The following is a 16,621-nucleotide window of genomic DNA, read 5'->3' as shown; positions in this document are numbered from 1 at the left end:
AGTGCTGGAAATTGAAATGTTTTGCCGCTCACCGGGAACGTTATCACAGCGTGAGACAAGCAATCAGCCTAACAATCAGACAGTCCGGTTTTTGAGACTTGTGCCCGGGTTTCTGTCCTCTTCTAACCCGGACACAACAGTATACCTGCAGTCCCGACCGTCTCACTCACTTTGCTTTTCCACTTGCACGGTGCCTGCTATCCATCCTCCTCCCCCCCACCAGTCGGGCAGCCTGTGAATCCTCGCCGCCACTGCTGAGAGTGAGAGTGTCAGCAGCGCAGGGGACAGAAAGAGGAGTAAAATCAGCAGTGACAGGCAGCCCGCCCAGATCTCCTTCACAAACATTGCAGCTGTACGGGGATTTCCTCCTTATCTGCTACGGTGAGTCACCCCCTCTGCACTGTGACCGGAGCTGTTGTGAGTGTAACTCTGAATATCTTCATACACTAAACTGTCATTCACCTTTTTAAGAGGGAGGAGGGGGCAAATGTCTGTATTCTTCCTGACAGGTGGTCTCTATCTACCAAAGGGGGGGGGTTAGAAATGTCCCCTCCTATCACCCCTCACCTATTCCTGGATGGGGGTCCCCCTCATCACCCCCCCTGCAGTCCTACTGGCTGGGGGTCTTCTAAAACTACAGGGGGCAGGGAGGCAAATTCCTGTATATCTGAATGGGGTCCCCTCTTATCACTCCCCCCCCCCCCAGCTGGAGATCTTCTTTACTGGAGGGGGATCCTCTGTTACTGAATTGGGGACCCCTCTTACAGTGGTGGCTGGTGCTCAATTTTTTTTTTGGGGGGGGGGGGGGCGCAAACAAACAGGAAATTGCAGCTACTGTGCTCAAACACTGCCACTGTGCCCATCAAACGCAGCCACTGTGCCCATCAAATGCAGCCACTGTGCCCATCAAAACGCAGCCACTGTGCACATTAATTGCCGCCACTGTGCCTATCAAACGCAGCCACTGTGCCATCAAATGCAGTCACTGTGCCCGCAAACGCAGCCAGTGTGCCTATTAAACCCAGTCACTGTGCCCATGAAACGCAGTCACTGTGCCCATCAATCGCCTCCACTGTGCCCATGAAACGCAGCCACTGTGCCCATGAAACGCAGCCACTGTGCCCATGAAACGCAGCCACTGTGCCCATGAAATGCAGCCACTGTGCCCATGAAACGCAGCCACTGTGCCCATGAAACGCAGCCACTGTGCCCATGAAACATAGCCAATGTGTCCCTCAAATGCCACCACTGTGCCCAAACGCAGCCACTGTGCGCATCAAACGCAGCCACTGTGCCCATCAAACGCAGCCACTGTGCCCATCAAACGCAGCCACTGTGCCCATCAAACGCAGCCACTGTGCCCATCAAACGCAGCCACTGTGCCCATCAAAGGCAGCCACTGTGCCCATCAAAGGCAGCCACTGTGCCCATCAAAGGCAGCCACTGTGCCCATCAAACGCAGCCACTGTGCCCATCAAACGCAGCCACTGTGCCCATCAAACGCAGCCACTGTGCCCATCAAACGCAGCCACTGTGCCCATCAAACGCAGCCACTGTGCCCATCAAACGCAGCCAGTGTGCCCATCTAATGCAGCCACTGTGCCATCAAATGCAGCCACTGTGCCCATCAAACGCAGCTACAGTGCCCATCAAACACAGCCACTGTGCCCATCAAACACAGCTACTGTGCCCAAACACAGCTACTGTGCCCATCAAATGCCGCCACTGTGCCCAAATGCAGCCACTGTGCCCATCAATTGCCGCTACTGTGCCCATCAAATGCTGCCAGTGTGCGTCGCCCGCCCGGCACTTACCTTGTCTTGTTGGGGCAGCGGTGTCCACGCTCCTCAATGTCTTTTCCCCATCATCTCTTCCCGTTCTCTGCGATAGGCGTCCAATCACAGCGTCTGTCGTTTCAGCCAATCAGGTGACAGATAATAGACCCAAGCATCTGATTGGCTGAGAGGCGGTTCAGTGTTAGGAAAGCAAATGAATATTCGCTTTCCTAACACACCGCTGAGGGAACAGCGAGCACCCAGCATGGATACCTTTTAGGATGCCTATTAGAGCCTAAGTCTCTAATCAGGTGCTTCCAAAAAATACACCGCCACTGTAATTTTGGTGCCCGGTGCCCGACAAGGGGCCAGGCACCTGAATAAGGGGTGTCAGCGGCAACCATAGATAGATTTTATGCGATGCATGAATCTATGGTGATAGAGAGGTGTCAGGAGAGAGGGGGTGGTGACCGTGCGCCCGTTATGGACGCACCGCCACTGCCCTTTTATCACCTCCCCACAGTCCTTCTAGCTGGAGATCTACTTTAACTGGAGGGGGGATGGAGGGGGATTTCCTGTATTGGGGTCTCCTCTCATCACGCCCCTGCAGTGCTCCCCACCTGGGGGTCTTCTTTAACTAGAGTGAGAAGGGAGTTCCTGGATGAGGGTCCCCTTTTATCACCCCCTGTAGTCCTCCTAGCTGGGGGTCTTCTTTATCTGGAGGGGAGATTGTCAGTATTCCTGTATGGGTGGGAGGGAGTCCCTTCTAATCACCCCCATGCACTCCTCCTGTTAAGGGGTCCCCTCCTGGAGAGGGGTCAGTACGTTTGGAAGTGTGTGTGAATGGGGGGGGGGTCCCCTGACTCCATTTGGGGTTTTCATATTACTTCTTGTACTTCTGCATGTGGCTCCATAAAATACTCAGCTCTCAGATTATTGCCCCTGGGCAGTTGTATGGAGTCCTTCCAGCCCCTTTCACGCCAACCTCTGTCAGCATTAGCACAGACTGACCTTGGGGGGAAACATACTGGGGGCACAGACTGACCTTGGGGGGGGGGATTTTATAGGGAAACAGACTGACTTGAGGAGGATGTACTAGGCAACAGACTGACAGGGGGGGGGGGGTTATACTGGGGGGAAGACCAACCATCTTGCCACACCTACTGTTCATCACGGCACCGCATTACTGCTCCTCTCGGGGTGTCCCAAGTTTTTTACAATCCTATAGTGTATATTGGAAAAAAAAATTGCTGTGCGCAGCTAAAGTGTTCGGGTTTGGCTTAATGAAAAGGTGGCAATCCTAAATCAGCCGCAGAGCCAGGTGTGCCCGATACAATGGACTGAGCCATTCACAGCCCTCGCCAGAAAATAGTCCGTCTGCTGTCACTTCGCTTAAGATCTTTCTGCTTCAAGAAGTGTCAGTGCTCCCTGTCAGTGCCATCCATCCGTCAGTACTCCCTGTCAGTGCCATCCATCCGTCTGTGCCCCCTGTCAGTGCCATCCATCCATCAGTGCTCCCCGTCAGTACCATCCATCCGTCAGTGCTCCCCATCAGTGCCATCCATCCGTCAGTGCCCCCCGTCAGTGCCATCCATCCGTCAGTGCCCCCCGTCAGTGCCATCCATCCGTCAGTGCCCCCTGTCAGTGCCATCCATCCGTCAGTGCCCCCTGTCAGTGCCATCCATCCGTCAGTGCCCCCTGTCAGTGCCATCCATCCGTCAGTGCTCCCTGTCAGTGCCATCCATCCGTCAGTGCTCCCTGTCAGTGCCATCCATCCGTCAGTGCTCCCTGTCAGTGCCATCCATCCGTCAGTGCTCCCTGTCAGTGCCATCCATCCGTCAGTGCTCCCTGTCAGTGCCATTCATCCGTCAGTGCTCCCTGTCAGTGCCATCCATCCATCAGTGCCCATTATTCAAATTGTCACATGACATTAAAAAAAAGTATCGGTATTGGCGAGTACTTGAAAAAAAGTATTGGTACTTGTACTCGGTCTTAAAAAAGTGGTATTAACCACTTCCCGACCACCGCATGTACATATACGTCGGCAGAATGGCACGTACAGGCACATTGGCGTACCTGTACGTCCCTGCCTAGACGTGGGTGGGGGGTCCGATCGGGACCCCCCCCGCGACTTGCGGCGGTCGGGTCCCCTCGGGGAGCGATCCGGGACGACGGCGCGGCTATTTGTTTTTAGCCGCTCCGTCGCGATCGCTCCCCGGAGCTGAAGAACGGGGAGAGCCGTGTGTAAACACGGCTTCCCCGTGCTTCACTGTGGCGGCGCATCGATCGGGTGATTCCCTTTATAGGGAAGACCCGATCGATGATGTCATTCCTACAGCCACACCCCCTACACTAGTAAACACACACTAGGTGATCCCTAAATGTTACAGCGCCCCCTGTGTTTAACTCCCAAACTGCAACTGTCATTTTCACAATAAAGAATGCAATTTAAATGCATTTTTTGCTGCGAAAATGACAATGGTCCCAAAAATGTGTCAAAATTGTCCGAAGTGTCCGCCATAATGTCGCAGTCACGAAAAAAATCGCTGATCGCCGCCATTAGTAGTAAAAAAAATAAAAAAAATAAAAATGCAAAAAAACTATCCCCTATTTTGTAAACGCTATAAATTTTGCGCAAACCAACCGATAAACGATTATTGCGATTTTTTTTACCAAAAATAGGTAGAAGAATACGTATCGGCCTAAACTGAGGAAAAAAAAAAAATTATATATGTTTTTGGGGGATATTTATTACAGCAAAAAGTAAAAAATATTGCATTTTTTTCAAAATTGTCGCTCTATTTTTGTTTATAGCGCAAAAAATAAAAACCGCAGAGGTGATCAAATACCACCAAAATAAAGCTCTATTTGTGGGGAAAAAAAAGGACGCCAATTTTGTTTGGGAGCCATGTCGCACGACCGCGCAATTGTCTGTTAAAGCGACGCAGTCCTGAACTGTAAAAACCCCTTGGGTCTTTGGGCAGCAATATGGTCCGGGGCTTAAGTGGTTAAAGTACGACAAGGAGCTTTCTTTTTAGCTGGAGCATTGCAAAATAATTTATTTTTTTTTTTTTCAGCTCTTACCAGTAAAATTTAAAAAAACGGAGGTTCTATTCCTGAGTAATTACACTCTTCATATTGTTGTTTAAGCTGTAAATAAACTCTGACATATACCAATCTTCAAACTGTGAATAGCCCTTTTTACCTTTACGTAGCTATGATATTTCATGTAGTCTAGAAAAACAGATGCATTTCCTAAGCATGGTTACATTCAAATAGATATTGTGACCCTCCTGTCAGCCAGGGGCCAATCTGTCAGCTGTGACATTCGCTTGTATTAACAGGCATTGTGCAGAGCACCTGCATTGCAGCAGTCACACAACAGTGCATTTTTATTGTTTCCAAAAGACCTCTGCAAATCAGCTGTGCAGATGGCTGTTCATCTACTCATAATGAAATCACTTTTTCCCCATTTACTAGAGAAAAAAAACGTTATATATAAAAAAAACTTTTTCCTTTAGACCTCATCTTTGCTGTACTATACGTAGAACAAAGCCCACATGCAATTTAAAGCACATTTTATTCCCACTTTTAAAAGAACATTGTGCTTTGTGACTCAAACTCTTTTCAGATGACATTTACACTGATGGAATAATAGAATAAAATGTCTTCTAACCAGAGGTGCTCCCAGCTTCTTCAAAATCAATATTTCCAAGGTGCAGGACGCCAGCAACCACTCGGAAAAGATCAAGCTTCTCTGTGTCATCCAAGCCAATCTTTTTCATAGCTCCAACCATTCGATTAAAATCTCCATGATCATCTAAGAGGGGATCCTTTAGGGAGCCATGTTTGAGGTACTACAAAAAAGAAAACTTTGTTATTTTATGGATTAGACTGACGCATAAAAGTCAGGCGCATAAAAGTCTACACATAAAGTTCAAAAGAGGTTACAGCGAAGTAGAGTTAACATGCAGAACTCAAAAGGAGATAATAAAGGAGACCATCACATACACACTAATAAACAGCCATTTTGTAACCCAAGCTGAATACTAATGAGGAGAACTAAGGTTTCCCATTCATGCCCTGTGCCTAAAGCTTCTACAATGACTAAGTATGCAAATTTTCTCTGCCCTCCTGGTAAAAAGAGCGGTGTACAGAATTTGAAGATTGAAGTCTAGTTAGAGCTTGTGAACTTTCTGCAGATCAGAGTAAGAGGACAACAGATAGTTGCATTATACATCTCATTTGCTGCTTTACATAATACTCCTTCCACTCTTATTTTACAGGAGCTTTTCAGTTTATAAGAAAGTCCCCGCCAGCTACTAAACCTCAAAGTAGTGCTCAAAATGGGTCTCTTAAGCTTCATGGTCAAGACAGGTACTTCCCAGAGCCAGATTTAGACCTTAGGGTGCCCGGGGCACCTCAGGTTCGGGGGGGCTCCTTATACACAGAGTTGGTTTACATTCTCAATGACAGTCACACATTTTTAAAATGCATGACACAACGTCATTCTGAGGTCACACATGTCCACACAAACGCAATCATAGTGCTCTGTGTGTGGTTTGCTTGAGCTGCCAAAAAGTCATTTTTGAAAAACGATACAAAAGAACGGTCCAGAGTTTTACAGATGATGGTCAGCAAAATATTACTTCCCAATAAAAGTATTTTTTTTATTATTAAACATTGTATATATCATTTTTTTTTATATTGTTTATATATTTTGTATAAAAAGGGGACTACCGTCAGGGGGGCCCTGGGCAATTTCCCCGTTTGCCCCCTTATAAATCTGGCCCTGGTCCTTCCCTTTTAAGCTTTATGGTTAGAATGGGTCCTTCTCATTTAAGCTTTATGCCAAGAACTGGGATTTCCGATTTCATCTAGTAAAGCCTGAGCTTGTGTTGTCATCATTCAGATAAAAAATGTTCTATGACAACATCTTAAGTGACTTCAGCAGCATAGGAGTCACACTATTACCTAAAAATTTAGCAGAAGGCGCCCCTCCTTATTGCTATGAAGACCTGGAAATCCCTTTTAAATATTCCAGACAACACTTGAACTCTGTAATACAGAGACGCTACTAAAATCTCTAACGATCAATACCTTAACAGATTGCACAAATAGCTTCCTATTGTAAACAATTCAAGTAATATGTAGTAGCAATTAAGATGCCCAAATGCTTCAAATGTGTGCACTTATCTGCTACTACATGCTGCTTGTACAGCTTACAAATTAGGGAGCAATTTGTTCAAACGGCGCAGCAACTGGCCACCGCGTTTAGTGATTTTAGTAGCATAAATAACTAAAATTTGCCTGTGTGCTTCTGCCCTTACAGCAACCAATACATGGAAGCAGCTAAAAAGTGTTCTATCTGGGAAAAAAATATTGTTGCCATTGGTTAGTAAACCCTATGATAAATTAAAACTCGACTCAAGTGCCTGAGCGGTGAATGCACTTCAGTGCAAGCAGACAGACAGCCACGAGTATATACTTCATTTGTTAATGAACCAAGACGCTGAACATGGGATCAGCTCAGAAAATGGCTGTCATCATCATGTATTACTGACAGTTCTGTTTTATAGTGAATATTTGAAGCACAGCAATAAGAAACAAATTGTTTTGTAATAAAGAGCAAGTCATACAAGATAGATAAACAAAGATAAAAAGCACTAAATCAGCTAAATGCTTTGCTTTATGGGGGATGTGGATGTTTCTGGAGTTAATCACATTCTAATTTTTGTTCCATGTATATTTATATACTCATTCGCCCATAAAGCAAATATGCATGCAGAGCAGTTCATCTCTACTCCTAGGAGATCATTTAGGCATGCTGTATTAAGCAAGGCTCTCGGAAACACCAGAGTATAAAAAAAGCTCACAGAGAGTCAGAGAACTTCCTAAAAGCAGAAAACAACTTTCAGCAAATATGTCATGCATCTGAAAAGTCACCGCACGCTTGTCTACACATCATCAATACTAAGCTAAAAGTGATTGCAGGGTTCAAGAAATATACCTCATCTTCCTGATATATTATAGGAAAGCCAAGAAAAAAGCAATTTACAGAGTTAATTGCACTGTTTGCTATGGATACAGCAGTTTACACACGTTAAACAGCAGAGTAATGAGACAACCAGGCAGCAGCGACTACAGGATTTGTGCCCCTCTGGCTGTATGCATTTATAACAGAGCAAGAGGCGATCATCTCGAGGCATTCTGGTTTTCTCTGATAGTGCATTAAAATAAGCATTGCTTGTTTTTTTTTTCCCCAGGTGCACCATTTATCCGATACCCTACATTTATATCTAGAACCCCAAAACAACGTGGTCCAGATTAGGGGGGAAAAAAAAGTTAAATGTCAATGGTTCTAAAAGTAGCTTGCAAGCCACACTAACAAGGCATGTTCTGTAGATTTTCATGCCCCCAGGAATCCCAGTCAATTAGTTTATAAGTTAATACGTTTCACATAGCTACATATACCTGTGGAATTGTGTGAAGACTCACAAAGCACACATTACTAACAAGACCCGAGGACAGCTTTGAATATCTCAGTATCACAGAACAGCCTTGAGATGGAAAAAACACATTACAGAGTCCTGTTAAAAGGCCTGTCGTAATAAAAGGAAATCGGTCAAGTAGGACAATAATGTAGTAGAGCCAAATGAGACCCAGCAGAATCACTTTCAATTGAATTCATACTGCCATTGCTGAGTAATCATCTGTGATGAACTTGCAGTGTTGTCCCAGTGCCACTGGAGCAGCCAGCCACCTAGAAGTTATAGTAATAGGCACCACACGCTTGGAAACCGCAGATATTTATCATGGCCGCACCCAAAGTGATACTGTAACATTCAAATGGACACTGATAACCTTCTGTTTCTAACAGGTTTCCTCTAAGAAAGTAGAAAATTCTGTTTTTGTGCGATACCCAAACAGAAGTACATCACTTGCTAGAATATGGCATCTAAAGAATAAGTAATAAGCAAATAAGCAACAATCAGCAGCTTCACTCTCCAGCTGATAATGGCCTTAGTTTAAACATAAAAACATTTAGAGCAGTAACTGATCAAGCAATGGGCACAATTGTTTTACCATGTCTATGCTTCAAGGGGAAAAATGGAACCTGGAAAACCATGCAACAAGAACAGTCATTAGAATTGGAAGGAGACGTCTCAACGCAATGATGGCCGATTGTCTTCTATGCCTTAAAGTGGTTGTAAATTTCAGACATGAAATATGAACAAAGCATATCCTTCTATAGTATGTACATGTCTCAGTTAAAAGCACTAAGTGTCATTTATGTCTGCTGCTTCTTTCCCCTGTTATCAGCATGAATCACTTCTGACCGTTTTTCCTGACACCAAGAAAAAAAATTGGGGCCGGGGGAAGGTCCTTCAGCTGATTGACAGCCTTAGCTCTGTTCCTTTGTTCTGTGTGAAGGGGGGGAGGTGTCCTTTTTTCTATCAATCAGCTCTGGAGCTCTCTTCCCTGAGCTCTGTAGAGTGTGACTTCAGCTCTCCCCTTTTTTCCTGAACTCTCACACAAGCTGTATAAATCCTGCACTTTGAAAAAATGTAAAGAAGAAATGACTGAAGATAGTCAGATACAACTTATGTAGAAGGATATGTTTAATCTCTGTGTATAAATCGGAGGCCAGTCACTTCACAGGGTATATGTTTATATGTTTATTATCACTTAAAAGGTTTTCCAGTGTCCTTCACTTGAGAACCTCATGTTAACCCTTTGTCTTTTTATCTCTATAAACTGTACAATGCCACATAATATGTTCTTTCTCAATACTGTAAGATAATCAGGACAATACCATGAATAATTGTGGCTCAATAAAACTCAAATAAACAGTTTCATTGTCAGGTAAAGTGGCTATTTGCTCTTTTTTTCTCGACTTTGTTTCATTTCACATGGCGCCAGTAGACTACACAGTACAATAACCCATGTTACTGACAAAGACTGGCATGTTACTTGTGCAAAAAAAAATAAAAAATGAACACGTGTAAGTAATGGAAGCACATGACAAAAACCATCACTAAAAATAAATAACGGACCATTAGTTACAAAATCTAAAAAAGACTTAACGCTTACTCCCGCAACCTTTCATCACAGTAAATCTTCAATTTACATACTTTATCCTCCTAAAGCCGGCCATACAATTTGATTGCACAATGTCTGTACAAGCTCCTTTAGATTTATCAAAACTATGCAATCCCAAATAATATCCAATCAGAAAGACCCTCTTACTACATAATTGCTGGTAGGTCTAAAGAAAATTCTACAATCAAATGGTATAAATGCAGTTGTCCCCAAACTGCGGCCTGTGGCCCTTTGCGGTTTTTATCTTGCACTTAGGGCAACATTTCTCCCACTGATATAAGGCATTATTCCTCCTACTGATAACACCAGCGAGGCACCATTTCTTCAACTTACACCAACATTGCAGCATAATTCCCCCCCCCACTCCCACTACTCAATAGTGGGCCACTATTCCTTCCACTGTCACCAACAATGGGTTGGGTTTCTACTCTGGCCACAGTACCCCTAAAGTCTGAAGGACACTAAACTGGCCACCTGTTTTTGAAAATTTGGAGACCCCTGGTATAGTGCATGGTCAACCTAAAAGCTCAATACAGTAATTTATGGTGCTTAGTCAACTGTCTATTTCCCAATACATTCAGGCAGCTTAAAGGGTCGTTGGAGATTAATGGAAGTTGCCAGTGCATGCCTTTCCTTTTCAGAATGATAGTTCACCAGGTGTCATTGTGATGCCTTGACTTCAAAGCCGTCAATCCTTGACCCGGACAAATATAGAGATAAAGAGGTCTAAGGCCGCGTACACATCGGATGAGAATGGACCGCCAGACCGTTTTCATCGGTTCACCGCTGAAGCAGACTGATGGTCTGATGTGCGTACACACCATCAGTTCAAAAACCGATCGGGTCAGAACGCGGTGACGCAAAACACACGACGTGCTGAAAAAAAATAAGTTTAATGCTTCCAAGCATGCACCGACTTGATTCTGAGCATGCACGGGTTTTGAACCGATGCTTTTGTGTACTAACTATCGGTTTTGACACATCGGTCAGCCATCCATCGGTTCAATTTTAAAGCAAGTTCTCTTTTTTGACCGAAGGACAACAGACCAATGGGCCGTACACACGGTCGGATTGGACCGATGAAACTGAACTTCAGTCCGTTTTCATCGGTTTGAACCGACCGTGTGTACGCGGCCTGACACTTTTACATGTACTCAATTGTTTCTGTTGCAAGTGCACCAATACAGCTACAATCACCTCAAACACTTTTTCTGACACTTATTTATAGCATTGCTTGTTCTGGGCTTGTGACTGATGCATACTAAAATCAGACAAAGCCATGCAACTAGTATTTCCGATTGGAGGCCAGCTATGGCAGCTCCATACTTTCTCTCATAAGTGATTTTAAGTCTGATTCTGGACCAGTGTGATATATCAAATGTGTGCACTTCCTAAGAATTTGTATACACACCTATGAGAGGACTCCATAACCAGGGCTCATAACAGTACTCCCCATGCCAGTTAGAAATATACTGCTTTACTTTCTGACTGGCATGGATTTTTTTCATTGGACCTGTGACAAGGGTTTAAAAAGCTGATGCTGAGAATAAATAAATCAGGAGTAAAGAGTGATGAGATCTTCCTCAAAGTATGACTTAAGAATTTGTGGCTAATTTGGTTGTGCCCTAGGTTAGATTAACATTATCAATAACAATCATTTAGAAAAAATTGTAATTCCTGTATACAAAGAAATGTTCCTCCAGCATCATTTATTTTATTACAGGTACTTATATAGTACCGTCAATTTAAGCAGTGTTTTACATATACAGTATATTGCACATTCACATTAGCCCCTTGCCCTCAAGGAGCTTACAATCTAAAGTTCCTAATTCATTTATAAATACACATACTAGGGGCCAGTTAACCTACCTGCATGTCTTTGGCGTTTACTTAACCGATGTCTAAGGCCGGAATCACACTAGTGCGTTGCTTTTTTGAGCTGCGTTGTCGTTGCAGATTTCTCTAGAGGGTGTTCTGCAGATCAACTGCGGTTTAGCTGCAGATCAGGTGCGAATTTGGAGACCTGGGAGAACTTCCGGGTGAGAGGAGAGTGGGGGAGAATTGTATTGAGCTGAATGAGAGAAACTCCTGCAGAGAACTGAACACATCTGCGAATTAGATGCGTACCCATAGAAGATAATGGGACTGAATTCGCACCTGAGCCGCACCGCAAGACATAAAAACCGCATGCGGTTTGGAGGCAATACGCAGTGCGAATGCATCGCACATATGTGAACCAGCCTCATTGAAAACAATGTATTTTGAAATGTCCTGCGAATTAGATGCGGTTTAAACCGCACTCAATTCGCATAGGTGTGAACCTAGCCTAAAACTCCTTTTGCTTCATTCAAAAAATGCTTGCGCCTGATTAGATGACCATCATGTCCACTAATTGCCTGTGAGTGCTAAACGGCATAAGCCAGTCACTTTCCCAGTGACTGCCTAGGCATTTAAATCAGGTTAGGCTTAATGAACGTAAAACTTAATGGAGAGCATAAAATAAAATGGGCCAAGGACACACGCTATCTGCTGACAATTTCTGCACACATTAAAATTAAAAGGCTAGAAAAATATTTTCAGGTGGTATTAGCCAGTCGCCTGACACTGCAATAGCCATTTAAAGAGTGCAGTGTAATACATTTCTCTATGAAGTAATGCCTTAGTGATTAATTAAAACTAATCTGGACTCCAACACCTCCCCCCCCCTCTTTTGTAGTCAAGCAGATTAACACTTATTCATACTAGGTGGCCTGCAAAGGTACAGAGCAGTACGTGAAAATCAGCTGCTACATACATTTACAAGCCGTGGTTCCCAGATCAATGAATCTGTGTCACTGGGCTTGACTGTCAGTATACTCCGAAGTAAAACATGGGCAATACTCCGGCACCAAAAGGAAAGCCATAAATGTCAAGGACATATACAAGTTTGTCACTTCTTTTCCCTACAGGAGAGCAGCTCTTGCCTGCTACTTACAGATAAGAGATGTATCAGTCAGGGTCTTAAGTGAGGGAACCAGGTGTAAGGGAAAAAGCAAAGCATTAATTATGTTTGGTACACGACAAGTGCAGCACGCACACCAACATCTTAGAAACTGTAAACACATGCAAAGAGATCCTGCTGCTAAGAAAGAATGGACTTCACAGTTCAATCAAAACCACAGAATCCCAACAGTGTTTCTTCTGAACGCAATAAATTACATTGTAAGTCTTTCAGATCAAGATCAAGGAATTCATTTAGTGTAAATACAGAAAGGATATTCAGTTTTCAAACATAGTCCAATGTGTTTCTAGATATCGGGGCATACAGATAATTGAGCAATAACTAAATGGCTTCTTATAAAACAAAAACAAAAAAAAAAATGTAGAATACTAAACTATATATATATTTAATATACGTAAATGTATTGTAATGCAATTTAATGTGATAAACCAACACAAAGTGGCACCTAATTGCTAAGTAGAAGGAAAATGATAAATGGTTTTCAACATTTTTGACAAATGTGAAAAGTGTGGTGTGCATTTGTATTCGGCCCCCGAGTCAATACTTTGTAGAACCACCTTTCACTGCAATTACAGCTGCAAGTCTTTTTGGGGATGTCTCTACCAGCTTTGCACATCGAGAGAGTGACATTTTTGCCCAGTCTTCTTTGCAAAATGGGTCAAGCTCTGTCAGATTGGATGGAGAGTGTCTGAACAGCAATTTTCAAGTCTCGCCACAGATTCTCAAATGGATTTAGGTCTGGAATGTGACTAAGATTGCCCTGTATTTGGCTCCATCCATTGACTCTGACCAGCTTCCCTGTCCCTGCTGAAGAAAAGCATCCCCACAACATGCTGCTGGAACCACCATGTTTCACAGTGGGGATTGTGTCTTTAGGGTGATGTGCAATGTTAATTTTTCTCCACATTTTGCTTTTAGGCCAAAAATTAAGATTTTGGTCTCATCTGACCACAGCACCTTCTTTCACATGTTTGCCGTGTCCCCCACATGGCTTCTCGCAAACTGCAAATGGGACTTTTTAATGGCTTTCTTTCAACAATGGCTTTCTTCTTGCCACTCTTTCATAAAGGCCAGATTTGTGGAGTGCATGACTAAATAGTTGTCCTGTAGACATATTTTCCCACCTGAGCTGTGGATCTCTGCAGCTCCTCCAGAGTTACCTCTTGGCTGCTTCTCTGATTAATGCTTTCCTTGCCCGGCCTGTCAGTTTAGGTGGATGGCCATGTCTTGGTAGGTTTGCAGTTGTGCCATACTCTATCCCTGGTCTGTCTGGTGTTTTTCTTGGCCTTCATGATGCCATTTGTGCATTAAGGTTCTTAAACAAACCTCTGAGGGCTTCACAGAAAAGACGTATTTATACCGGGGTTAAATTACACACAGGTGGACTCTATTTACTAATTAGGTGTCTTCTGAAGGCAATTGGTTCCACTAGATTTTAGTTGGGGGTATCAGAGTAAAGGGGGCTGAAAACAAATGCACACCACACTTTTCAAATATTTGTTTGTAAACAAATTTAAAAAAACATTTTTCTTCCACTTCACAATTATGTGCGACTTTGTGTTGGTCTATCACATAAAATCCCAATAAAATACATTTACGTTTTCAGTTGTAACATTACATAATGTGGAGAATACTTTTTCAGGGCAGTGTATATAAACCAGCAAACAATGTAGATTGAGCAATTAAAAACATCTACAGGGAGTCCCAGAGTTACGAACATCTGACTTGCTAATGACTCTTACTTACAAACGGGAGGCTGCGTGGCCACTTTTCGACTGCGGGCACATGCGAAAGAACATCTGAAAACAACATATCTGCCATTCTGCGCATGCACGGCCACTTTTCGACGGCGGACACATTCGACAGAACATCGGAAAATGACGTATCTGACGTTCTGTGCATACTGTTCCAACTAATGAACATATTTGACTTAAGAACAAACCTACTGTCCCTAACCCGTTTGTAACTCGGGAACTGCCTGTACATGAAATATACCTTTTAATATCACCACTGCTATATAGGATTTTTAGTGAAATTAAAGCAGAACTATGGGCAAAACTTTATTTCAATTTTTGGATAGAGCAAAGGAGGGTTATAAACCCTGACAATTTATTTTTTTCCTCCAACTATGTTCCATTGCAGAGATTTCCTTCCACTTCCTGTTCTATAGCCAAACAGGAAGCGAGAGGAATCCCTGCAAATTAAGGGAATTCCTTGGGACCCCCAGGTCACCAGAACTAGTATCCCCTTTTGAAAGATTTTGAAAGATTTCCCTCCTATTACCTTTCTGGGGACAGCTCAAAATTTATGTTTTTTACTTTCACTTTGTACTTTTGCCACCGTACAGACAGAAAAAAAAAAACAGGCGTTCTGCACAAAAATGTTGCCTTTAGTTATACTTTAACATCTTACATATTTATGCTAAAACGGACCAGCCTTTTTCCTACAGGAATGTGTATAAAGCCTTGTTTACATGGGTGGCAGGGGGCAGTAAATAGGCAGCTAAGACACATTTTCACCATCCCCCAGTCACAAGTTATCATGGTCAGTGGCCCCTAGGGCTCATTTACACAAGCAGCACTCTTTACCACCAGCACTCTTTAACACCCCTCTGTAAAATGATCCGTGGAGGATTGCTTTTCAGAGGGTGGTTGAGCAGCGGCTGGTAGCCAATCAGGAAGCTACAGTGTCACTTCCTGAATGCCTTTTTATCCCTCAGCCAAAAGGGGGATTTTCTATTTTAATAGCACACTGCAAGCCAAGCTCTGGACTTGTGGAGTGTCATATTCCAAAAGAAGTGTGTTACGGTTAGCATCAATTCTGCCTCCTAAAAGCAAGCTGGTGTATAAATCTTGCCATATACCAACATGTTCACTTGCGACTTGACAGTTGAGGGCGATTAACCCATTACTTAACTTGCCATTTTTACCACCCCCAGACACCAAACATACACAAGGCCTAATACTGTATTTTATAAAAGAATATACTAATTACCTTATATGTAGATCTTCACATATAATCAATACATGAATCCCTCTAATATAGAATAAAAAAACAGCGTGATATGGGTGAATTTTAGAAAACTGTGCAGTCTTTCCCAAATTTTGTCCTTTTCCAGCAATTTCCCAATGTGTTAATGCCTTACACCCAAGTGCAGTATCAGATGTGCTCTCACCAGTTGTAATAGACCTCAGTGGTAACAAGAGGTCATAAAGAGCTATGTTTCTCAACTCCAGTCCTCAAGTACCCCCAACAGGTCATTTTTCAGGTGTTCCATTATTTTGCGCAGGTGATTTGATCAGTTACACTGAAAAGCACTCAAATGTAAATGGAGGCTTGAAGCTAAATTACCCAGAATTTGCCATTCGCATGGATACTAAGACCACTATTCTTAGTTTAGTGTGGTGTTAAATACATGCTAACATGTTAGTTAGTAATGCGATAGGAGAGTAAGAAGCAAGGTGAAAAACATAGTAAAGCCTCGTACACACGATTGGATTTTCATCGGACAAAAGCGTAGGACTTTTGTCCAAAGGGCGTTGTCCAGGAACTTGTATTGCATACAAAACGGCAAATAATTGCCGGCCAACCAACGTGAAACTATGTGTTTTTTCAGCTCTTTAGCGCCACCCTTTGGGCAACTTCTGCTAATGTTGCGTTATGGTGAGCATTGCTTCTGTTTGTATTTTGGAGTTTTGGCCGATGGACTTGTGTACACACGATCGGAAAATCCAACACACAA

General features: G+C 43.4%; 1 protein-coding gene across 8 annotated transcripts in view; it reads right to left on the bottom strand.

The window, feature by feature from the left end:
- The window catches only part of MYO6 (myosin VI), a 344,822-nt gene that overhangs the window by 161,688 nt on the left and 166,513 nt on the right, over positions 1–16,621 (bottom strand). For 5 of the 8 annotated variants that reach the window (XM_040349981.1, XM_040349983.1, XM_040349984.1 and 2 more), the window contains exons 11-12: positions 7,786–7,794; positions 5,452–5,632 (exon numbers count right to left, since the gene is read on the bottom strand). In XM_040349981.1, the coding sequence (XP_040205915.1) occupies positions 5,452–5,632; positions 7,786–7,794 (190 nt within the window). The remainder of the gene's footprint in view (positions 1–5,451; positions 5,633–7,785; positions 7,795–16,621) is intronic. The other 3 variants (XM_040349982.1, XM_040349986.1, XM_040349988.1) reach the window with 1 other exon arrangement.

This window comes from Rana temporaria, chromosome 4 (assembly GCF_905171775.1).
Source record: "Rana temporaria chromosome 4, aRanTem1.1, whole genome shotgun sequence".
NCBI classification, from domain to species: domain Eukaryota; kingdom Metazoa; phylum Chordata; class Amphibia; order Anura; family Ranidae; genus Rana; species Rana temporaria.
This window is presented reverse-complemented; position numbering and strand designations above follow the sequence as displayed.